Here is a 24613-nt window from a genome sequence, read left to right as displayed (position 1 = left end):
CGTGACATCAAGGATCTGCTTTGCCCAGCCAGTTTCAGGATCAACACCACAGTTTGGTAAAATTATTATATTAAAAACATAAGTTACCCGTCTCCTACCTGGAAAGCATTTCCGTAAGTTGCACAAAGCCAGCGTATGCCAGTTCAAATGCACCCCTGTGCCTCGATTGCAGCAGATGATGTTTAAAGTAGTCCCCAATATTTTTAACCTAAAAGAAAAAAAAAAAAGAGAAAAAAGATATTTGAAATTATATATAAACAATTCATTTATATGTGCAAGACATTTCTGCAATTAAAAGCAGCAATCCTGCACCTGGTTGGAAAGGTCATTGAGAAAAGTAAAAAGCAACTTGAAGTCCTATCATAAAGAAAGCACTTAAGGATAACAAATTTTTCACTCAAGTTTTCAGGTTAAAAGGATAGTGCTATGTCCTTTAGAAAAGGCCAAAAAAATAAAGGACATAAAATTAGCTGTTTGTCCAAGAGGAAAACACTCAGATTTTAAGAAAGGGAAAACTCCAATTTTCAGAGGAAACAAACTTAGAATCCTTGTTTGCTTCCACTCTAACCTAAAATCCCAAAGAAGATATCTACTAAATCGCAACAGCAGCAAACATATACAAAACTATCTAAGATAAGAAATTCAAACTTCACCATTGTGCCAAAAATAAACAAATCTACCTTAGCTATTTTTACGGCTCTAAGATTCTGCATAATCGCCTTTGGCTGCTAGAAACAATTTTAAAATAAAAAAGATGTTGTACATGTACAGTAATTAGAGCTACATTTAAAAGTCTGAAAAAGCTAAATGCTGTAACTAAATTTTCCCCAATACTGATATTCTGGACCTCTACCAGGATGTCAGGTTTTTAAAGCTGTTTGGAGGCTTACAATTCCACACAATCTCATTCTACGAAAAGCTTTTTTATTTTTTTCCCCTCTAATTCTCATGAACTTTCAAGATCTAAATCGAACTTCCAATACAATTTGTTTAAAACACATAGCATGCACTTCATTCTATCACACAAACTCTTCTTCAGGAATAGTTCGTTCTTCAGCAAAAATTTCTTCAAAGCTTATACATAAAACTAAAAATAAGACCATGTCTAGTTTCTTATAAAATTCTCCTTATTCTGTTATTTATAAAATAACATACTTTAATATTCTGACAAGTAATTAGGATGTCAAAGAAGTTAATGTATCTAGCTATATGGCTTTCCATCCTGCTGTTAAATAATTCATACTACCCAAGCAATGAGATTTCAATTATTAGAAAGAAGAACTGGAGACTAAGTCTACCTATTATTTCCTACAGCTAAAACCCAACTAATGTGAAACAAACAATAACTGGAAATATTTGAGCTAAACCAGTTCTCTGGATTTTAAGCTAAGTTGCAGGGTTTCAGCTTTCCAGCCCAAAAGCAGGCACAAGTGCCCGTTTTTCAGAAGGAACTGACCCACAGAGAGACCAACTCCCCAGGTACGCGAACAAAACCAAACTGAGAAAACCATACACACGCACATCAAATTACTGTCCTGTTCCTCCACCACCCTTACGTTTTTAGAATAATTCATATGCGTTTCGGGGGGGTTTTTTGGGGTCACATAACTTTCAACTTCGCTATTTATATTTCTGAGCTTTTTGCAGCAGCCGCACTGACTAGGAGCTTACTTGAAATTTAATTCTGATATATTCATTTCTACTCATAGGCCAGAGTTTGAAGAAAAAGCACTGCAGCTACTCAGTTCTCACAAGTGACGCAGGACTGATCCTGAAGTAAGTGCATAAGCAGGGATTCCTGTCTAATGGCATCATGCTGTCCATGACTGTCCAGTTTCCCTGTGCCATAAAACCAGCACTACATTTGTCAGGATGGAGAACAAGTCAAGGAATTCACATGTTCCACACCACCACAAAGATCCACAGCAACTGTAAGAAAAGCTGACCCTACCAACTTGGCTTGCACAGGAAATAAAACCCTGGTTCAAGTTAAAATAATCAAATGTGGAGTAAGCAGCAAATGGCTTAAATACACCTGGTCAACTTGGGTCAAAAACCCAGAGTACAACAGGTTAGTCTTAATAATCCAACAGTCAACCATTTACAGGGCCGTCCTTGCTGCTGAGACCAAGAATCTCAGTATTCAAGATATAAATTCTGTACAAGAGGTTCCAAAAGTGCTCTGAGAAATGGTTGGTACAGTTGTGCCTCCATATCTTATTTTCCTGGCAATAAGACGCCACTAAAGTAAGGTCCCACATTCTAGAGAGTATATTTTTTTTTTTTCCAAACCATTAGGAGAGGATGGCTTCAAACCCATATAGGACTGTAACAGCATCTCACAGCTTGAAACAACTAGTAGGCCAATGAAGTATTGCTAACAATTCTGAACTCCAGAGGAGATAGACCAGTTACACTAAAAACTGGGGAGAAGTTGGGTTTTCATCAGTTGGGGGCTTTTGTTTGATTTAAACTCTTTCTTGCATAGAATGAACTCCAAAGCAGCAATGGGAGCCGCATCTCTGCACCGGTCGCACAAAGAAGTAACAAGTACGGAGGGTTGTCATCTTCTGTCTACTTCAGTGTTCCACCACAAGGGCTCAGCTCAGCTCTTCTTGACTGCTGGGTTAACATGAGCAGAACCCCTGACACTGGGACAGTACTAAGTCTTCTGCTGCCCATTTCTTTTCACTTTGGCACACAGTTCTGGCAAGCTTATCTCCCAAAATTGTCTTAAAACTTCACAGGTGAGATAAAGAGGAGTTCGAGGAAGAGTTGAAAGTTCTGCAAGGTTTGAAGCATTGTCTGACTCAAGGCAATATGAACAAGGTTTCTCTAGAGTCTCCCCGCTTTGTATTCTTAAATCTCTTTAAATACTTACAGAATAAAGAAAGATGGGCAACTTTAAAGGGAAGCTCTACATGCATAAAATCAAATTCTCTTATTTTTCAACACTGAAAAGTATTTAATAGACGTCTGAAGCCACAGTTGTTCTATTAGCATTTCTAGTCATTTATGATGAAATCCTTTTTTTTTTTTTAACATACAATAGGGTAAATGCCAGTTACAAAAAGTGCAGAGAAAATGCCCATACTTTTTCCTATAATATTTGTTAAACAGCCAAATTGTATTTCCTTGTGTACTTCCTTACAAGCCAGAGGAAAAATCAGGATTTCAGACTGGCATCAATTAGCATTCTTCAAATTAGAACACAGACATTCTCTTTTACAGGAAAACGTAAGAAGCATAAAGAATCTAATGAGGCATCTATCGGAAAATAAGATATGTTCCTTAATGATACAACATTTCTGAAAGGGCAACTACTGTCTGCTTTCGAAATAAAGATGGAGACGCTAGTTAGAGCTGACTCACACTAAAAATACCAATTCATTTTTTGACTCTGAGCAGATTAAAGAATGTAATGGCGGAAACGTGTATCTATTCTCTCATCTACCCCCTCCAGACCTCCACAACAATACAAACACAGCTGTTAACCAGATGAAAACGTGAAGGCTAAAGACAACGCAAGAATGAAGATACTAGTGTAACTACCATGGCGCCACAACATTAGGTAACATAATAAGATCTGCAATACATTATACTATTACTTACGTAAAGTTCTAACACCTAAGGAAAAACTAAATAAATATTTTTCTGTTGGAAAGAGAGGTTAAAGTACTGTGTCTTGCATATTTCAATCTTCCATGTAGAAATTGGTTTTCTTGAAACCATATGGAAATAAAAAAAGTCATCAATTAAAACCAGAAATTTAATAAACACAAAATATTTGCCAAATAAATGCCTATGGTAATCTAATTCCTTGTAAACACTGCACTCAACATTCTACAGGAGACCCAGATGGCATATTAACATTTATGATCTCTTAAATCAAAAAAAATGGAGGAAAAAGAGAGTCACATTACATACAAATTATTCACAATTCAATCTCCTACATGGGACAAGACTACAACTAGTCAGGCGTGTCTGACTTTCAGAATTATTGATTATGAAGTTCAATTAATGAAGAGCGTTAAACAAACCCAATATGTATGGTTAAAAATGAAACAAAAGCCACTTTCAATATGAAGTCAGTTTACAAGATTTTTAGCAACTCTATTAATGCCTAATACATATAAATACATACGTATATAGGCATTGGTATCCCTGAACAGAACAAACTCAATGAATACCTAATCTAATTGTATTGGGTTATTTGTAAGATGTATGCTAGCTATGTATAAAAACTTCTCCACTTATCTGTTACTACTATGGTTATGCCTTCTGAATATCATCTTATCAAAAAGCAGACCATTAACCAAGTTTAATAAAACCAGGAAGTCATGAGGAGAACATGGCAATTAAAAGAAAAACAACCTTTCCCCATACAGAATGTAGATTTAAGAAAACAAGCTTCCAGAAAACTGTCCTGCCTAGCCCCAAGAAAGTCAAGATTTTATAATAAAAAGCACTTTCCTACCTGTTCTACAGTAATGAGGCCATCTGAAGGATCAGATGCAGCCCATGAAGGCAAAAGTTTACACAGTGTCCCTAAGAGCAGAGATACTTCCTTCATGCTTCTCCAACAACACACAAGAACCATTTGGGCTGTGACATCACATGTTTGCATTTCTTTACCTTAAAAATAAAAATCAACAAATGTGATAGTGTAACTCAGAGTTCTCAGACACAGACTTCTAATTTAAACTTCATTTAGCCTGATCTACTTAAAAAACACAATTAACTATGAAAAAAAAAATTTAAACTTGCTAATCCAAAAGATAATTGAGTTCTCCTGACCCTAATTACTTCCACTCCTGAACACTCACTGTACTTTATTCTGCTGGGAAAGAGCAGCAGTATAGCATTTCACCAGAAAACTGCGGTTCTAAAGAGTACAGGTCTTTTGGTCACAACTGGTGTTCACCTGCACACTGAACTACACAAGCACCTACAGCTTTGGAGGCAGGCTCCAGCAAACTCCATGGCAATCGTCCATCCATCACTTTCTGCATGTTATTTGGTTTTTAATCCAGGTGCCCTCGTAAGAGGAGGCCAGAGCAAACCAACGTTTAACACAACATCTCCATCTGGTGGCCATTGTGGCACTTTAACATATTTACAGACTTCTTTTCATGAAGCAAAACATACGTCCCAAGTCAAACTATTTTAAACATAGGAAAAAAAACGTGTGAGGAAAGAAAGTTCAAATATTTAAGAATTAAAAAGATTGCATAAACTATTAAATTTTATAATGTACGGATATTCCATAAACTTATGCTGACATACACTAAGTATGCCAAAGTTTATAATGTCTTTATCATCGTAAGGTTCAGTTTCATAGTTTCTATTCATTAAAGCAGACAAATAATATCTAATATTTTACCACAGGAATCTTTCAAACAGAAGCTTCTACTTATGTAATTTCATGCAACAATTTTTATTGCATGAACATATTCCCCACTAGCCTTGCGTACACTGGAGAGGGAAATCACACTAACATTTCAACAAGAAACACATTAAAAGCGTTGCTTGACAGAAAAAGTGTTAAAGATTACCTGGCCAGTGCAGTTAAGGTAATAGATTCTAGGCCAGTATCAAAACAACTCATTTTTACTTGTGCTTTAAGAGAGATTAACCACAATCTTCCAGAAACACAATCAATTTGTTTTTAAAACCATACTCATGAATAACTAGGTTCTGACAGATTTATTGTAGAAGTGAAACATTACACAGAGCAAATAACTTCCAATTTTGATCACCCACGTAAAATGCCCGCTCTATAAAGAATATCTTGATTTAATTACTAATACAGCACTGGATTTACCTCTCATTTCTGTGCAAATATTTTCCATCGGCCTGTGGTCAGCCTGCTTTTCAGACTCTACTCTGCAGTGTTCTTTCAGAATTTTTGCTTGCATGAAAAAATCATTTGTGTCCTGTGGTTGTATCTCATGCAGAATCATCTGCAGGCGATCTGTACTTTCTACATATTAAACAAGAAGAATATTTAAGCTAGTTTTGTTTTTCACTTCCAGTTCTTTATACATACCCAAAATGATTTATATTTGTAAGTATAAAAGAAAGCTATTAGCAGGAAAAAGAAATACAAAAACTATGGTGATTAAAAGGATTAAGGAAGAAAGAGAACTGGACTTCACAGTCATCTGTTTCAAAACAGATGCAACAATATTATCTGCAAATGCTGCTTTTCTTTTTAGTGCAGAAATCAAGTCAACCTCTATCAGAAGTTAAAAGAGTGGCTTAAGATCATGACATAAGTAGAAACGGAGGGGTGCTAGCTCTAGTTCTGAATCCCTGTAAGACAAAGAACTTCAGATCTTAACAGAATTCTTTGGGGGTTTTGTTTGTTTGTGTACCTGAATCACTATCCATTGGAATAAGACCTTCTGGTGATGAGCTCTGCACTACCGGTGATACTACAGCAGAGAGCTTGTATGTCATCAAAATGAGCCTTGCCACCATTTCCTTCCATTCAGCTACCAATGTCAAGTTACTTCAAAAAAAAAAAAAAAAAAGGCAAAACCAGAAACAAAAAACAACATGGATTAAAAATAATTGTATAATTTAAAAAGAATTGAAATTACACACGCTTCTGCAACAGTATTTATGAAAACTATAAATAGGGCACAGTTTGAAAAGGTCTGAGTTTAACACATACAAAGGAAGTATCCAACAACTGGCTGAACGGTGCGGCAGCCAATGATAGTTCTAAAAGCCACAGGTACTGGATTTCTTTACAAATAACACCATATACTTTTACGCTCACCTGAGCAGCATGTCCACTGTGCTTAAATAGAGAATTACAACTATTTAGTAGTATGTTTTACTTACTTAAGAGGTAATTGCTGCAAAGCCCCAGTTATACAATGCACTCTCCCATACATTGGGAATGATGCTGCTGCTCGAAGTAGAGAGTTCTTAGCTTGAAATATTTCTTCTTCAACATTCTCCAACAAAAGTTTGATAACTAAAATTTTAAAACATACAATATATGTGTATAATGTGAATCTGTATTTTCTAAGAAATAAATGTGTTTTAAAGAAATAGGAAAAAAGCTTGTTTACACAACAATTCAATAGAAAATGCACAGCAATTTCCTTGTTTACCCTTTTCACTCTCTTATTATTTAAATAAAAAAATATTGGTTTTCAATTACCTAAAATCCAGCAATATTTGTTATAGTCAATTTAGTCTGTCTATCCAAATCAAACAGCGGCTGTGAAAAGCACAGCCCAGATCTTATACTCAGGATCAAGTCAAAAGAGGTTCCCTGCCACATACTGAAAGTCAGACTTCACTCTTAGAGCCATAAGAATACAACAAATTGTTCAGCAGAAAGATCAGCATTTTATGGTTAAATATTTAAATCTTACATTGGCCACTAAAGAACCTGCCCAATTTTCAGGGATACATGTGCCTATTTATATTTATACCATGCGGCATCTCAACATCAGAATCTGAACGGATCACAGACCCAAATATAACACTACGGATAACAAATTACATTCAACGCTTTATTACAGACAATGAATTTAAAGATTTTTGGTTTTATTTCAAAGTACAAAAGGCAGAGGAAGTTTGCTTAACACATTTGCCAAATCTGCCAGATCTAGAGCGTCTCGGCTTTCATCCAGAGGCACTAAACGGAAGAAAAATATTCCACATGTGAACAAAGCCTAATTACTACAGAAATGTACACGCAGAGCTGCAAACCACTCAGAAATACCATTCCAAGCAAACAGAGCTCCGAGGGACAGAGCTGCAAATATCAAGTACTGGAAGATAACGCAGACCAAGTGCTGCTGCCTTCGCTCAGGGGTTTCTTCCTGCACTTCACATGCACAGGCTACCTCAGTGTCACCAACACTCTGATCAGAACACTAACAAAAGTCACCTGCTAAGAACATTGGCTACCCTCAACCTGAACAGGACCAGATTAAGATCTTACTAAGGCATCTGGCTTCTTAAAAGCAAAACAAAATACGCTTTAAAACCTACTAGAAATAAGAACCTCTTACTCATTATGTCTCCTACCAAAAGTTTTAAAGAAAAGCAGTAAGGTTTCAAATAAATATAAAAAATATGGAGGTCTATTTCCTCAAAAGCTTACCTGCTAAAGTGTTCTTCTCCACTGTACTTACTGAGGTGTTTTCATCCACCTGGGGGTTAAGCTCAACCCACTTTCCTAAACAAATATGCTTTAGTCCTTTATGATGTACTAAGAAGTTAAACAAATATGAAGCAGTGACACAATCATATGGCTTGGTACTTGTGCTAAGATCCATTGCTGCTTGGAATAGGAGATCTAGATTTGCAGAACCCTGGGGAAAAAAAAAAAAACCACACACAATATTGCTCATTTTACTGAGCTTCCATATTGATTTAATTAAGCTACTTAGCACCCTGGAACATAAAATCCTGCTTTTCAGTAAGTTTGCTCGTATGTATTTCTTAACACTTATTTTGTGCACTGATCACCTTAAAACTCAAAACGTGCATCTGTACATATTTAGCAAAGACACGATTATGTACACACTAAGGATGGGGACAGTCATTTATAGAGCAGTATTCAAACATGCTGCACCTCATCAGAGGATTTTTGGGGGGGTTTTTTGTTTGTTTTTTTGTTTTGTTTTGTTTTTTCATTTGGGGATCTTGTTTGTTTCAAAATACTGTGTTTTATCTGCTGGAAGACATCACAGAGCAGCATACTTTATCAGGAAACAGTACTTGTTCACCGGTACTTACAAATTTAAAAGTAACTTTTTATGAAGTAATAAACAGAAAAAATCGGTATTGACTCAGGGATAAGCTTGGGAGAACTCAAAACAGACAATCAGATAATGAAATCTGAGAGCAATCAGAAAGAGAAAGAGCGAGCTGAATTTCTTAAAACAAGAGTAACTAAGACAAAATGCCTCAATCATTTACAAAGGGAAGTCACAGCTAAGCAAAGAGCTTGCATTATCTATTTCTCTGATATTTCACAGTAATACCCAATGAATTTCCCAAACTCCTCCATCCATTAGTGAAACAAGCCTTCTCGGGTAAGGGCAGAAGCTGTGTAAAAATACACAGAAGATGCCAGCAATGAACACTACTGCAGGCAACTTGGGCCAGCTTCTGATTTTCAGGAATTATGCTTTGTACCTAACCCGAGTACCTAGTATAATAGAGAACACTCATCTTTCACAAAATTACTCCCTTTAAACTACTTTTTATTACATACCTGTAAATTAAATGCAACATCACGTAGTTTCATCAAAAGCCCAAACGCCAGAACTTTTACTTCCTCAAAAGTGCTGGCAAAACACTGGATCAAAGTTTGGACACGAGCAGAATCAATCACCTGCTCCACCTGGAAAACTTGTGCCTGGCCTGTTCAGAGAAATCAACGTGTTACATACTTTTGCTGCGATTCTTTCCAGAATAAACACTGTATTCACATTTTGCTTAGCCATACTAAAAGAAGCATTAAAATAAATTTTTAGTAATATTAAAATAAGGCTTTAGCTAACTTCTCTTAACAGGTCTTAAAATGCCATGTTTACTGTTGAAAAAAAAGTTACTATATCCAAAAAATGACTCTTAGTCATTCAGAAAGGAACTTATTGTCAGAAACAGAATCCCATTTATTCACATTAAATTCAGCTTTAAAAATAACCTTCATTTTTAGCTTTGCTTAAAAATTCTTTTCCTGTAAATATGTAGTACTAGAAAATAATTCATCTCAAAAAATGTTGAAAACTTCAATATGTTTTGGGGGGTTCTTTTTGTCATAGGAATAATCCCTTACAATAGAAGCCATTACAATAATCTGATTTTAATTTAGATTTAAAGGAGTCATGACTTCTGGCAACTGACCTAGCACTAAAGAAGCCAGAAATGTTAAGATTTAAGAAAGTGCACCACATTCCAGAACAGAACACAACAGCAGCTAAATCTCCTTTATATAAGTAATGTCAGGCTTCTGAAATCCACAAACTGCTATTATAAACAACTGTCAACACAAAAAAAGGCAGAAACAAACCACAAACTCATAATAATACAACTAATGTGTTAATGATTTGTCAGGGGTTTTGAGAAAAGATCAGACATGTTTCTTTCCCTCTAAATATCAACTTTTATCTTACATGTCTCACTTCTTAAAAAAAAAAAGTTACCATTTAAGACTGAAAACATCATTTTATCTTGGCCATAAGATCCAGAGACAAGATTTAGCAAGCTCATCAATACTCCAAGGCTCTAAGTAATACTACTTGAGTTGGGGTTGTCATAACATTGTGAAGAAAATCTAAAATAACAGCACAACACCATAAACTGTCCAGTTAAAGTGTTGCTTATTCAGTATAATAATATCATGATGACATGCAAGCCTTTTCAATCAAGTGTTCTTACGGTCTCAACATTTTTAATTACATATTATCGAGACCCTAGAACAGGAAAAGGCGGTAATACAGTGTCACTATATTCAAATATAGTGAATATTACCCAAAAGTTTTCCTTATAATAACAAAAATTCATTGAAAAACCTTGCTAAAAACATGCTATGCAAGAAAAACCCAATTTAGAGAAGATATTCAGCAGATCATAAATATTTGTATCTACTTCAACATTCCATTTTCCAATAAAATTCACTATCCTTTCTTCGGGTGAAATGAAAGCAAGATAGGAAATGCTACAGAAATTAACAGCTAAAAGTATCATTTCATTTTGACAGAAATTAACTAGCTGGCATAAAAGAATTTTTTCAATATCTCCCACTCCTACAGCCTATAAATTAGGTGTCTCACCTTTTGCAGCAGAAAATATTTCTACTATTAATCCTAAAATACTCAGTGCAGAAAATCTGGTTGGGTGTGATGAACCAGGAAATAGTGCCTCAAAAAGTTTGTCACATACAGAAGACATGAAATCCTGAAAATCACAAAAGATATTTTAAGACAGTTTGATTGCTGCCCTACAAACAAAATTCAAAGGAACTGAATTCAGGTCATTCTGCTTTACGTGTTACTCCAAAAATTACAACCTTACAGTTAATTTTGGAAGAATAGGAGGCCGACCTTCTTAACACTAACGAATTCCTTGTTTCCTAGAGTGCTGTGAGGGCTGGACAATCGTTTGGGTTTGTGGGGTTTTTTTTTAAACTAAATGTTTTCCTTCCCCACTCCCACAAAAAGATGGCCATTGTATCAAAACCCTACAAGTTGAACAAGAAAAGCAGAACTCAAGACAACAAACAGTTTAACAGAAAGAAACTGATTACGTGAGCCTTCAAATAGGAAAAAAAAGGACAAATACAAAAAAGTCTTCAGCCAGAAGTCTTTGTGCTGAAGCTCTGTCATTCTTTCTCTCACTGACTGTTCTGTGGAGCTAGAAAAAGGCTGAAGCTCAAGGGATCTCTGTTTCAAGCCCAAGTAATGCACCTCACTTAAAACCTGCTACTAACCTGCCAGCAGCTGACAGGACATTTACCTGAAAATTTTAGTTCGGATTGGGGGTACCACTCCAGTCATTCCCGACTTACTGCTGTTTCAGTTCACATCATGGAGCAACTCCTCAGAAAATAATCCAAAACCTTTATTGCTTTTGGACAAAATTAACCTTGAAGATATCCTCCAAATACTAAGAGGCACTCAGCTCATGAGACAACAGTATACTTAGTCAAAGTTAACTTGCTAAGTGCAGAGTGGACAAGGTTTTGCTTTACAGGGTTCTTCCTTCTGCACTTCACTATGTTCCAACACAGACACAGCCCGACTTACGCAGAGACGTTCTCAAGAGCAATTAACTATCGTTCAGAAATGCTATCCCACCTCTTGCATCTGTATCGCCAGCAGTCTAACTTACTTTATATTGCTGCAAAATCCCCAAAGGCTGCCTTTTAGTTGAGTTTTCAAGTAACTCTTGCTTGCTTTTACTTTGCTCCAACTTAAAAAGCACCTGGGAACTTTCTTGTATCCTACAAAATAACTTTTAAAACAAAAGCAGAACATAGGTAAGGCAAGAATCATTGACAATTAAATAAGGGAAAGGGAGACTTTCAGCTTATTTTCCAGAACATGTTGCTTGTAGTTTTTAAAAAGTTTGCACACAGTATAACACAGAGCAGATCCTTCTCCCACCACTACAAAACCAAGTTTTTTGCTCCCCATCTCTCGTGACCAACCTTTTTCCCCTCCCCCTGCACCTCCAACACCTTCTTCCATTTTCCTCCTTAAATTCATGCCTAGTCTTCTCCTCCCACCACCTCATTTGCTGTGGAACATATGCTCCTCTATAAAAAAAAAAAAGCTCAATTACCGCATTTAACTTTTACAGATTCAGTGTCACTTAGAGTTTGACTCACCTCAGGAGTGCTTAGCCCAGCTCTTTTGTTACCCACTAATATTATTTCCTTTATTATTACAGCCCCTCTAACACAATTTTTCCATCTCATATTCCTCAGTCTGCACCAGTAAACAAAGCAAAGAGATGGACTACAGCTCTTCTGTTTCCAACGAACCTATTCCCTCATTTTTCCTATCTCAAATTATTTTTCTCCTTCTACACTGCCTTCTTTTGCTGTCAACATTTTCCAAAACATTCTTTATACATATACAGTTACCTCATTTTATCCATATCCTTCTACCATGATCTACATATGACCCCGGCAACTTCTGCAACATTGACACACTTGATCCCTGCAGACTCTAACAACACAGCCACATCATGCTGCTCCCTCCATAATCCTCTTCCTTGTCTTCCAGGACAGGTTGCTGAGGCTGATCAAGTGACTCTGAACTTGCCTGAGGTCTGGTAGGTCTACATAAACATCTCTTAGTCCACAACAAAGTCCATCGCTTACACTACAGCACATTTCTTTGCTATTGATAAAGTACACGTACCTGACAGGTTAAGTAACACTCACTGCCACTCGTGATCAAGTTACTGTGCCTATCACTTAATTTTTTGTTTAAGCCATCCTTGCCTGCGATGACTTACCACTATTTAGTTGGGTAACACATACAACATAGTCCTGATCTCTTTCAGATGCACAACTTTGTAACATGCTCAGTAGAATTTTTTTTTTAAATGCTATTTAACTAACATATTAAGCACATTAGACACTGTTTATAGTTTGGAATTACCTTTCTCAGTAAAGAACATATCTGTTGCCTTACTGCAGGAGACTGGCTGTTCAAGTTGTACATCATAAAAAATTGAATTAGCTGCATTTCCTCTGTAGACACAATTTCCGTGCTACGATGGGTTTCACAAAGTAAACCTAAAGCATCAATGCAAACCTGGAAGATATTTAGATGTTAACCACAAAAGAGTTACAGGCACTTATGATGACACCTTTGTTTTAAAACAATGCTGACACAGTATTTAAGGTTGAAGCAATTTTTCTAATTTAAAGACCAAAAAAAAACCCAGTTGTCCCTTTACCTGATTGTGCTGATGGACTAGACCTTGTTTTATACATTCAGTGGATACAAGACCATTGCTCATGATATTCAAAAGTTCCAGGTGTCCGTGAGCCCTGGCTGTTCTTAGGCATGCCATCAGTGCTCCAAGAGCTCCTCTAGTACTGCGAGAGCCTAAAGAAAATGAAAACCAGAAATGACTGTAGTTTGATGAACACCAACTATGTACAAACTGCAATGCTTGTCAAAACCTACTACTGGACACACCTGTGCAAGAAATAACAGCTGAACAGAAAAACAGCAGAAAAAGATACTGATACGTAACAAAGCTTGGCATGTAAAGAGAACAGTAAGGCATCTACAGTTAGAATACTAATTATTTTCCTCATGGCATGAAGGCTCATTTATGATTATTATGAATTCCACCTTGAAATACTAAGAGCAATAATAATCATCTAGAATTTTTCTCCCAAATTAGTTCTAATAATAATAGAAATCACATTTCTGAGATTTTTTTTTTTATCATAACTTCAATATATGTTGCCTTACCTAGATTAGCATCTGCAGAAGCCTGAAGAATTCGAATCATGTAGCTCAGACTGTCAGGGCTACACTTGAGCAACTTTGGTAAATAGTAATCTATTATATAAGTAGTTTGGTCATGGTTCCCTTCACACAGTATTACCAGAAGAGGAGAAACCCAGATCTCATGCCACTGGTCAATCCACGTGCTTTCTTGAGAACTCGAAGTAAAATGGGCTTTGTGATTTGTAAACATGGTTTCCAAAAGATCACTAGCATAGGGTGCAAGAGACTGATCATTCATCACATCCAAGATTTGTAAAGGAATTGTTCTGTCCAACTGCAGTATATTTTCAGTGCCCACACAATCCACAAGACAGCCAAGAGAAGCATATTTCCCTTTTACATGCCATTCCAAGCTTAGTAAATGCTTTATCAACCTTGCAAAGAACGGGTCTGATTTTTCATTGGAATCCGCAATGGTGGTTTGATGTATCTGAAGAAGATTTTTGAAGATCAATTTGGTTTGGTGTCTAACAGCATCCAGAGGGTGTTCCCAGTGTGTATAAATGTATTCCAGGACATTCCCGATTACATCAGAGTTCCCATTAAGTTTGATTTTTAGATTTGGGGAGCCTGAAACAAGGGCAGCCAGTGCTGAATTAGTCCAAATAGCAAGGACTCTAGACAAAGATGTTGCCATACTGGATTCTTTTAACCTTTTAAAAAGAAAAGTTCATTATTTGCATTTGTCTTTTTTTTTTTAAGAATACTTTATTTCAAAATAATTATTCATCACATTAGCCTACCTCACACTGTAAGAGGTAAGGAGACACTACCCATTCATTGAAGAAAAGGACATAACCACAAAAAGGAGATGATGAATTGGATGTTGCAAAGTGTATGACACCTGACACGCTGTTAACTGGTTACAGCTAAAAATCCTACATATTGGGGAAATAAACCTCACAAGCTGCTACACTTACTATCTTAAAAACAAAAGTTCATATCCACATGCTAATAATTTGAGCAGCATTACGTTATTGCATGCTTCTTGAAAATCTAAGGAAAAATTTTCACTGGCATATAAACCATAAAAACTGAGTAATATGTGTGCAAAACCAAAATCACAAAACTGACCTCCAAGGCACGAACTGAATACGTTTTAATCTCCTATGCAATAGTGCTGGTAATCCATTAGGTGCAGTCAACACTTGCAACCAGAAAAAAAAAAAGTCATCTTACTTCAAGTATTCCACTCATTGGCACACTTTGTTTTCTTCTGTACTTTTAAAAGCACTGGGGTTGATGTCCTGAAACAAATGTTTATCTGTCTACATAACAACTGATTCTGCCACACTTTATCATCAGGTAGTTTGTAAACTAACCCCACTTAAGATGGAAAAACAAAATTTCCTTTCAGCATGCAGGAGAAAATTGTAACTTAGAACTATCTATGCAATATCATGACATTATATTTTTCAAACTTACAGTTATTCCGAATATATTAAAAAGATGACACAATCTGTGGCAGAAACTAATATCATTACACTGAAAACAGCAAAGAGCTATTCCACCAGGACCGTATGAACCTTGTAAAAACACAAGTGAAAACATGAAGCCCCTCCTCCGAAACATGAAACAATACAAAGCAAAACATAGGCTTACTCTGAACTCAAAGACAGCAAGACAGATGCAATATCTAATAACAGTTTCTCTCCATTTTCACCCATGCTGCCATTCTTCCATTCCAGCATGGCCAGGGCTCCATGGCAAAGAAAGAGAAGGACAGAGTCAGGGAGTCGTTCCGTACACAGCATCCCACAGGTGCTCACAAACCACGCTGGCATGCCTGCGGGTTTCACTGACCCAAGCAGCAAGTCACTGACCTGCAATAGCAAAATAACACCCGTTACAGTATCTCAGCACAGAAGAAAAGCCATTTTGTGCATAACTGAGAATCTTGGAAGATCTGATGATATTTCTTGAACTGTTTTTCTCAAATTCAAAAGCCTAGTCTTATTATTTCACACAGCAAGGAGAGACTAAAGGATTTAGACTCCAGCAGAAGACTGATATGGAGGTTGGCAGGTCCTGTTATCCATATCAGCAAAGCCTCTGAACAGCACTGGTGGCACTGATTAACACCACTGTGACATTTCAGTCTTTAGCAAAGGAATACACTTACCAAGGAAGGTAATTCTTCAACTGGCTCATACATAGCTTTGATAAACAGAATAACAGCCAGTCCTGAGGTAGTCTGAACAGTTTGCAGGAGAGTTGCTAAATGACAGAGACAGATATTTCACATTACAGTGCAGCAAATATTGTGTGCTACAACTATGCATCAAAACTATAAAAGATGGTATCGGATTTTCCTAGGCTACTTGTAGTTGTATAATCACAAATCTGCAGTATCTGCCCAGGTAGCAAGTATTAACCAATTTATACTCTACTGTAATAGGAAACTATTGATACCTTTTAATAGACAGAAAAAATAGAACTGCCCAGTAAGACAAGAAGGGCTGTTGCAGAGCCTATTCACATTTATATTAAATGCTACTGTACAAAGATATCTGCGTCAGAAGTAAACACAACTAGTTATAGTGCACCAATAAATAGTTCTGACAGCATAATTCATATAGATATATAAATTTTTGGTAGGCACAGACATTCGGTAAGCCTGAAAAATATTTCTGCTAGTTTCTAAATTATTAGTAATAGCATTTACCTTGGGGTTTTTTTGTAGTAGAGCAAGTTAAACTGTACAATCCAAAATTACGATCTACAAATCATAGCTCAAAGACCTACTACTGCTCCTAACTCCCATTAATGCCAGGAGTTCAATTTCCATTCAAGCTTTTATAGGTACAGATGGTGTTTACTACAAAGACAACACAGCTGATTTCATAAAAATATTTGGATTTGAATGTTACTAAACTTACCATCCATTAGGAAGTTTGTGGAGCTTTTCAGTAAACTACACATACTTTGCCAAACAAAAGACTCATGGTGTTTCCAAAGACCTCCCTGGATATTTTCCTGTAATTTTTGCACAAGCATCATTGAAACTTTAATGGCTATCAGTAAATCATGCATCAGCTGAGTCTGAACAATATGATTTCCATGATTCTTTCTGGGTGGAAGAAAAAAAAAGAAAAACCAAGAGGACAGATATGAACACAAAAGGAAAATAAAACCATTCTTCACCATCCCCAGAAAACTACATTCTGCCAACTTCAGACAGAATTAATGGTAAAAACTAATTTATTGTTCAAGTTGACCAGACCCGTAACTACAGGAAAACAAGAAGCAGATTCAAGGGCAGTGTTTTAAAATGAAATCAACAAATAATGACAAATTCTGCTACAATTTCTGCAGGTTCATGTGACAAACTTTCACTCATCTGATTCCACCTGAGCAGAGCTGAACTTTCCAGACACTTTCCAAAAAGACCAACAGAACAGTGCTGCTCCCTTCTCATTTCTCAAGCAATTCCTCCGTGTGCAAAGCATAATTAATTCTATGATTTGACTTTCTTCCAACATGAATACAGACAACATGTAAACTCTTCACATATAAATCACTCCATTAAGCATCCTTCTCCTCTGGGTACATGATGAGAGACCACAGTGAAGATGCTTCACTTTATGCAATGCTGGAAAATGTCAACATATTAAAGGAATGCCTGCTGTGGCAGACTAAACAGAACATCAATACTGAATTAAACACTCATGTAAAGTGGAAGAGTAATACTCCACCTGCATTTTAACAAGTGTATCTATTAATTACAGTGTTCAGTCACAATTCAGATAGAAAAACCACAACTCAAAGGCCTCCCTTAAAAGTAATAGCTCTAGCAGCAGAGTCTTAAATATTACTGTATTTAGTTTTCCTCCTTTCATCTCTTATTTTATATCATCATATTGCCACAAAAGAAAGGAAGCTCATCAGCAGTTTTTATTTAAAATATGTATCATTGTGAAATGACATTCCTATATTTCATCAATGTATGGCTATCACAGTGATATTCCAAATCATACCAGATTTTCTTGCAGGAGCGGAACAAAAACAGATAAACCTTTTATTGAATTCACTTGCCTGTTTTCTTCCTGTATGTCAATTAGCGACTTCTGCAGAAACTGAAGAACTAGTGAAAATAATTATGGTATGAATTTATTTAAAAGAGAAATAGAACAGAAAAATTCCAGCAAAGCAATCACACATACACATCATATCAAAGCACAATGAACAGTCATTCATATAGTGGTATTTCTTCCACTCCATAGACAAATTAAACTGAAATTAAAGTGCAGATACAAAAATGCAATGCTAAAGTAAAATCCGAAGCTGTTTTGCAACAACCTGATACAAAAAGAGTTCCCAACCCACTTGGCCTAATCCTGTGAGGTACTGAGAGTCCTGGTTCCTCAATGAAAAGTTGAAGTTACCAAGGGCTGAATACAGAGCAGCAATAAAATGTCCACAGGAAGCTGTGAACATCATCTGCAAGCTGAGGGCTAAATATATCAAGTTATCCCGTATTACCAACAGATCAGACTTCTGCCAAATTATTGTCAAAGAAAATTCTTGCCACGGCAGGCCTGGGCCTGCCATAGCCAAGATTCATTGTTAACAGCTCAGTGGTACCACATCCAACTTCATCACGAGGCACAGGACAGAGAATACTTCACATGAAGTAACACCAATTCCCTCAGCCCATTAAGAATTACTCACTGCTACCTTTTCAGATTTCTATCTATGGTTGCTCAATAAAGCAAGATTGACCCTTGGAAATTAAAGGTACAAATCAAAGGAAAGTCTTTGACAAAAAATACCCTGTCAGGGTACTAGCTATTAAAAATTAACCAGGAGGAAATCAGATTTGATACATCTCTATGCCTACCTCATGTTACTTCACACACAACCCTCCCCCAATAATCTACAGTGAAACTTACTTTACTATAAATATAACTTTACCTTCTTCAAACAGGTTCTTAATACTTGCTCTACCTAGAGGAAAGAAAATACATTTTAACTACTGAATACTAGCCAATGCTACTTATTTTACATAAGCAAAGTGTAAACATTGCTATTAGGTGCTCCACAAAGAGGCAAACCAATGCTGAGCAAGTTAAAACAGAAGACAATATATTCAATGTCATGGTACCTAAGCTGAAGTCCACTATACAAGAAGCAAGGTTGTCCAGCACTTTCCTGTACAAATACACATCTGTGGCTTTCAGTTCTTCCTGAAGGCAGCACACAAAGCTTTCTAGAGCCAACACCATCAACTGTTCAGGAAGATCATTTAGTGAACTGCAACAGTAAGAAACAAAACAATCACTTAGCGCATACCGAGGGGTTAAATATCCACTTGGCTAAAGTCAATGTCAGCTAAAACTCCAATAATAGATGGATGTTCCTTCCTGCATGAAAACTTAATAAACACGGACATTGTAATTTTGCAGCAGGAGTGTAAAGCTCTGGCATGCAACCCAATACAGGATGGAAGTCCTGCATCTCTCAGTGTGACAACAAATATTTTCAGACATAGAAATGAATACAGCTAAGCACTGGATCTCAAAAATATTAAGGCTGTAAAAAGTTAAGTAAAGAAATACAACAGTAATTTTGCAACAGAAAAATTGCAATAAAATAGGCACAAGAAACCACAATTTAGTTATGAGGACTTTGAACAGCCTTCTCTTGACATTGTCCAAGTTGAGATTTTTTTTTTTAGCAGAAGTATTTTAAACTTCCACTCTAACATTGGATTTTAGAATTCCAAGTGCTAATTACACACTGGGTTGTCTTCCAGTAATGAAACAGATCAAAATAATACTTCACTTTGAAGTTATTTATCCAATGATATATTGTATTATTTAGAGTTATAACAGGATATTTAACTAAGCAAGAAAGAAACACAGTACATATTCACATATTAGTACCACAAATTTTCAGCGAATTACAGCAATTCATAGTGGCAGGACAAACTACTGACTTCTAGGTAAGAAGAGCATTTGAAAAAAAAAAAAAGCAGCTTACTATTCAATTTTTTACCTTGCTAATACTTTTTTCAAGGGGTTCTTCACACCCAGTGAAAAATATGTCTCTCCCAAAATATCCAAACAAGCTTTAACCATGGGATCACATGCAGGGTTTTGATTCATCTTCTTCATCAATGGCGTAATCTATAATAAACAGACCACACGATCAACAAAAACTCATCCTTAGAGGCAGAATTCCCTCTCATCCAAGTATATGGTGCATAACTGTTCTCTCTTTACTATATCCCATTGAGTTTCAGGTGTTGAATAATGTTCCAAGAACACCCCTAATACCAAAACCAACACACATACAAAATAGGAAACTTGGTATCGCTTGCCTTCCATCATTTCAGTAACTGTAGCTCTTGCTAATTTAAGTACTAGAACTACATTTCTACCTAACGCATGTGTAGCAACTGCTTTTTACCTGTTTCCAGGAATGTGCAAAACATTATAAAGTTTATTTTAGAATTGTATTTCCCATTAACAGTGCACACAACACACTGCCAGTCACCAATAACCACACTAACAACAGTGAAGTCTTACTTGTTTAATACACTGGATCTGCTGGATGCCACTGCTCAGCTGCGCACAGTGCAGAAGCAGAGATGCCAGGTTTTGCTCTTCAGCCTTTGAAAACCCTACATTCGGAAGAAAAGACTCTTTTTAGAAAGGGATTGCATAAGCAGCATAAACAATACATAATTTATAATAAGAAAACACTGTTTAGTTCTTAGCTTTTTCCTGTTCCATTAAACCTACTGGTGCCACAATCTCTTACGTCGCCTTACAACACCTTAACGCCATTTTTTTTCCTAATTAAAAAAAAAATTAAAAATTACAAGTTTCACTGCAGCGTAACAGCAGGCCTCATCTTCAGTATGAAGACCAGTTTCACAAAATCACAGCATGGTTGAAGTTCAAAAGGACCTCTGGAGGTCACAGAATGCTACGGATTGGAAAGGACCTCAAAAGATCGTCTAGTCCAATCCCCCTGCCAGAGCAGGAACACCTAGGTGAGGTTACACAGGAAGGCATCCAGGCAGGTTTTGAATGTCTCCAGAGAAGGAGACTCCACAACCTCCCTGGGCAGCCTGTTCCAGTGTTCTCTTACCCTCACTGAGAAGAAGTTTCTTCTCAAATTTAAGTGGAACCTTTTGTGTTCCAGCTTGAACCCATTACCCCTTGCCTTACTGTTGGTTGTCACCGAGAAGAGCCTGGCTCCATCCTCGTGACACTCACCCTTTATATATTTATAAACATTAATGAGGTCACCCCTCAGTCTCCTCTTCTCCAAGCTAAAGAGACCCAGCTCCCTCAGCCTTTCCTCATTAGGGAGATGCTCCACTCCATCATCTTCGTGGCCCTGCGCTGGACTCTCTCCAGCAGTTCCCTGTCCTTCTGGACCTGAGGGGCCCAGAACTGGACACAATATTCCAGACGAGGTCTCACCAGGGCAGAGTGGAGGGGAAGGAGAACCTCTCTCGACCTACTAACCACCCCCCTTCTAATACACCCCAGGATGCCATTGGCCTTCTTGGCCACAAGGGCACAGTGCTGGCTCATGGTCATCCTGCTGTCCACCAGGACCCCCAGGTCCCTTTCCCCTACACTGCTCTCTAATAGGTCATTCCCCAACGTACACTGGAACCTGGGGTTGTTCCTGCCCAGATGCAAGACTCTACATTTTTCTTACATTTCATTAACTTTTTCCCTGCCCAACTCTCCAGCCTGTCCAGATCTCGCTGGATGGCAGCACAGCCTTCTGGCGTGTCAGCCACTCCTCCCAGCTTGGTGGGAGCTCCGTGTGTGGGTGAGTGACATATTACTGAATATATGCTTTAGTAAGTCCTTGCCTGGTAGACGAGTGTAAATTCCTCATCTGAGACAGATGAGTGTAACTTCCTTGCCTGCGACTGGCAAGTGTTTATCTCTTATGGACAAAAGAGGGCAGTGAGGGCTCTGGTTTGTTTTCTTGTGAGTGCATATATGCACGCTGTGGATCCTCATTATTCTTATTTCGCTGCACCCTAAATAATGTCCTAACCTAATATCCAAACCTGTATCTTATGTTACCGGAGTGCTAACTAATTGTATAAACCCCGTTTCTAATCGGTTTATCGGCGGTACTTTTCCGGCCAGAATAAAGTTTGTTTTGGACCTTGTTGCCTGCCTAAACTTATTTTGGGGTGACTCCGTGACACTCACACCAATGATAAAGCAAAGAGCTTTCAAAACAAATACACGGTGCTCTAAAGGATTCTTTTAATTCTGCCAAGGTAAGAAGTCATTGTCATTACAAAACAAAAACAAACCACAGAAGAGCAAACACACCTAAGAACCCACAAAACAAAACCGCACAAAATAAAACACAACAAGTAAAAAAAAACACAGATCAATTTCAGTAGCTACCTAAACACATTCTACTAACAGAAACAGAAATTACACATCAGTTCAGAAAAAAACCACACCACTTACTCTGAAGTTTTTCAAGCTGATGATGATCAAGAAAGAATGCATCTACCTGAACTTCCTTCTTCTTCTTTAAAACCATTTTACCTGATTAAGAGACACCTGCTTAAAAAACAAACAAACAAATCCAGGTCACATCATTTTAAAAACATAATTACAAACACTTCCCATGATAACAGTCTTTTCCCTGTCTTGAAATAACGTTTATTGCATTATCTGTGCATTATTTTTCAATATAATAACTCTCTTTAATTTTATCAACTTCAACTATTATGAGCAATTTGTCTAAGATTCACCCAGATTTCACAGCACAAAGTGGAAGTCACAGACAACAGGATTTGCTGGATGAATGGCCAGCTCTGACAGGAGTTTTTACTCAACTTGTTATGTAGTCTCTAGCATGCCCCTGGATCACAGTGTGAAAATACGTCATGCAGAAACATGGGAATACTACCACAAAACTTCTGTTGCTCTGTTTTACTGTTCAAAACTCAGTCAACTTGTATTAATGTAAAGTTAGAACTGTCTAGTAAAGCAGTTTTGTCTCTTTAAAAGATATCAACCAGTTCTGTGTCTACTGTAACAGATGTTACAAATAGCAAGTTATTTCTCTTCTTTAGGGTAACGGCAATTTAACATGCACTCCGGTTTCAGTGACTGATGAGCTTGTTATCCCAGAACAGCTGAGGCTGGAAGGCACCTGTGGAGGTCCCCTGGTCCAAGCCCCTGCTCAACCAGGGCCACCTGGAGCCAGTTACCCAGCACCATGTCCAGGTGGCTTCTGAATGTTCCCAAGGATGGAGACCCCACAGCCCCCCCGTACAGCCCGTGCCAGCGCTCGGTCCCCCCCACACCCGGTGCCTCCCGAGGTTCAGGGAGACCCTCCCGTGTTTCAGGCTGTGCCCACTGGGCACCACTGAGAAGAGCCTGGATCCGTCTTCTTTGCACTCTCCCCGCTCCACACACACACACACCCCGATAAGCTCCCCTGAGCTATTAGCCATCCCGGTTGACGGTGATCAGAAAGCACAACTTTTATTTTCTTCTGAACAACAGGTGGCTTCAGCCCCTTTCCCCAGGCGGAAGGCACCACACGGCAGCATTCACCCCCCGTGCCCGGCGCGGTGACCAACACGACACCCCCGACAACCTCCGGGCGGTCTCGGGAAGGGAAGAGCCCGCCTCACAGCGCCCCAGAAGAGGCTGCAGCCGGGCCCCGCCGCCGCTTCCCGCCTTCCGGGACCGACCGGGACAGCCCAAACCACCCGCGCCCCTCAGCAGCCCGCGGCGCGCTGCCGGGCCCCCGGGCCGGGCCAGGCCGCACCCGCCGCCTCGGGCAGGGCCGGCGCGCAGCGGGGCCTGGGCGGCAGCGGCACCCGCCAGGGGAAGCGGCGGGGAAGCGGCAGGGCTGCGGCCGGCTCGGGGCCGCCGCCGCGGAGGCCGCGGGACGGCGGAGGGCGACAGCAGCAGGGAAGAGAAATACCCAGGGGACCCCGCCGCCCCGGACCCGAGCGGAGACTCACCCGCCAGCGCCGCTCCCCTTCCCGGTCCGTACCCGAGGGGAGACTCACCCACCGCCGCATGCCCTCCCAATCCCGGCCGGCCCGTACCCTAGCGGAAACTCACCCACCGCCGCTTCTCTTCCCGGTCCGCTCCCGAAGGGAGATTCGCCCACCCGCGCCGCGTCCCTGCCCGGCCGCCGCCGCCCCGCCCACGTCACGTGCCGCCCGCCACGGCGGGGCCCCGCCCCCTGCAGCGGCCCCGCCCCCTGCAGCGGCCCCGTGACACGCCCAGCAGGTGCCGCCCGGCGCGGCCCCGGCAGCGGCTCGGTTCGTTTCTGCCCCGCTCGCTGCCCGCTGGAGCATCGTCCTGAGCGGCGGCGGCCGCAGGAGGTGGCCGGGTGACTTCGGAAAACACCTGTCTTAACAAGCAGCTAAACCAACGTGAGAATCGCTGGCCTGTGCAAGGCGCGAGTAGCTTCCCTTGCTTTAAAAAGTACTCTTAGGTTTGGGAAAAATCGGTGGTGCTTCACCCCATGATGGCAACAGCTTGTGTTCCTCCCTGGGTAATGACGCCGCCTCTCGCGTTCCTCCGCGGTTCGAAAGGGGCCCCGTCTTTGGGAGCCCCATGGCCCCCGTG

At 39.0% G+C, this 24613-nt stretch overlaps 1 protein-coding gene across 2 annotated transcripts in view; it reads right to left on the bottom strand.

The window, feature by feature from the left end:
* The window catches only part of THADA (THADA armadillo repeat containing), a 167210-nt gene extending 143089 nt beyond the window's left edge, over positions 1-24121 (bottom strand). Inside the window, exons 1-22 of one of the 2 annotated variants that reach the window (XM_065631876.1) lie at positions 24101-24121; positions 22481-22576; positions 20549-20643; positions 20016-20146; positions 19123-19271; positions 18933-18965; positions 18050-18102; positions 16898-17084; positions 16141-16235; positions 15621-15841; positions 13980-14671; positions 13453-13604; positions 13152-13307; positions 11872-11994; positions 10815-10938; positions 9251-9399; positions 8132-8342; positions 6853-6988; positions 6378-6514; positions 5825-5983; positions 4478-4635; positions 99-208 (exon numbers count right to left, since the gene is read on the bottom strand). In XM_065631876.1, the coding sequence (XP_065487948.1) occupies positions 99-208; positions 4478-4635; positions 5825-5983; positions 6378-6514; positions 6853-6988; positions 8132-8342; positions 9251-9399; positions 10815-10938; positions 11872-11994; positions 13152-13307; positions 13453-13604; positions 13980-14671; positions 15621-15841; positions 16141-16235; positions 16898-17084; positions 18050-18102; positions 18933-18965; positions 19123-19271; positions 20016-20146; positions 20549-20643; positions 22481-22556 (3347 nt within the window). In that variant the 5' untranslated portion in view covers positions 22557-22576; positions 24101-24121. Of the gene's footprint in view, positions 1-98; positions 209-4477; positions 4636-5824; positions 5984-6377; positions 6515-6852; positions 6989-8131; positions 8343-9250; positions 9400-10814; positions 10939-11871; positions 11995-13151; positions 13308-13452; positions 13605-13979; positions 14672-15092; positions 15166-15620; positions 15842-16140; positions 16236-16897; positions 17085-18049; positions 18103-18932; positions 18966-19122; positions 19272-20015; positions 20147-20548; positions 20644-22480; positions 22577-24100 lie in introns of those variants that run through there. The other variant, XM_065631875.1, reaches the window with a different exon arrangement.
* Between the last annotated feature and the right edge of the window lie 492 nt (positions 24122-24613).

The sequence above is a fragment of the Caloenas nicobarica genome, chromosome 3 (assembly GCF_036013445.1).
Source record: "Caloenas nicobarica isolate bCalNic1 chromosome 3, bCalNic1.hap1, whole genome shotgun sequence".
Classification (NCBI taxonomy): domain Eukaryota; kingdom Metazoa; phylum Chordata; class Aves; order Columbiformes; family Columbidae; genus Caloenas; species Caloenas nicobarica.
Note: the sequence above shows the minus strand (reverse complement) of the source record. Positions and strands in the feature narration are given on the sequence as shown.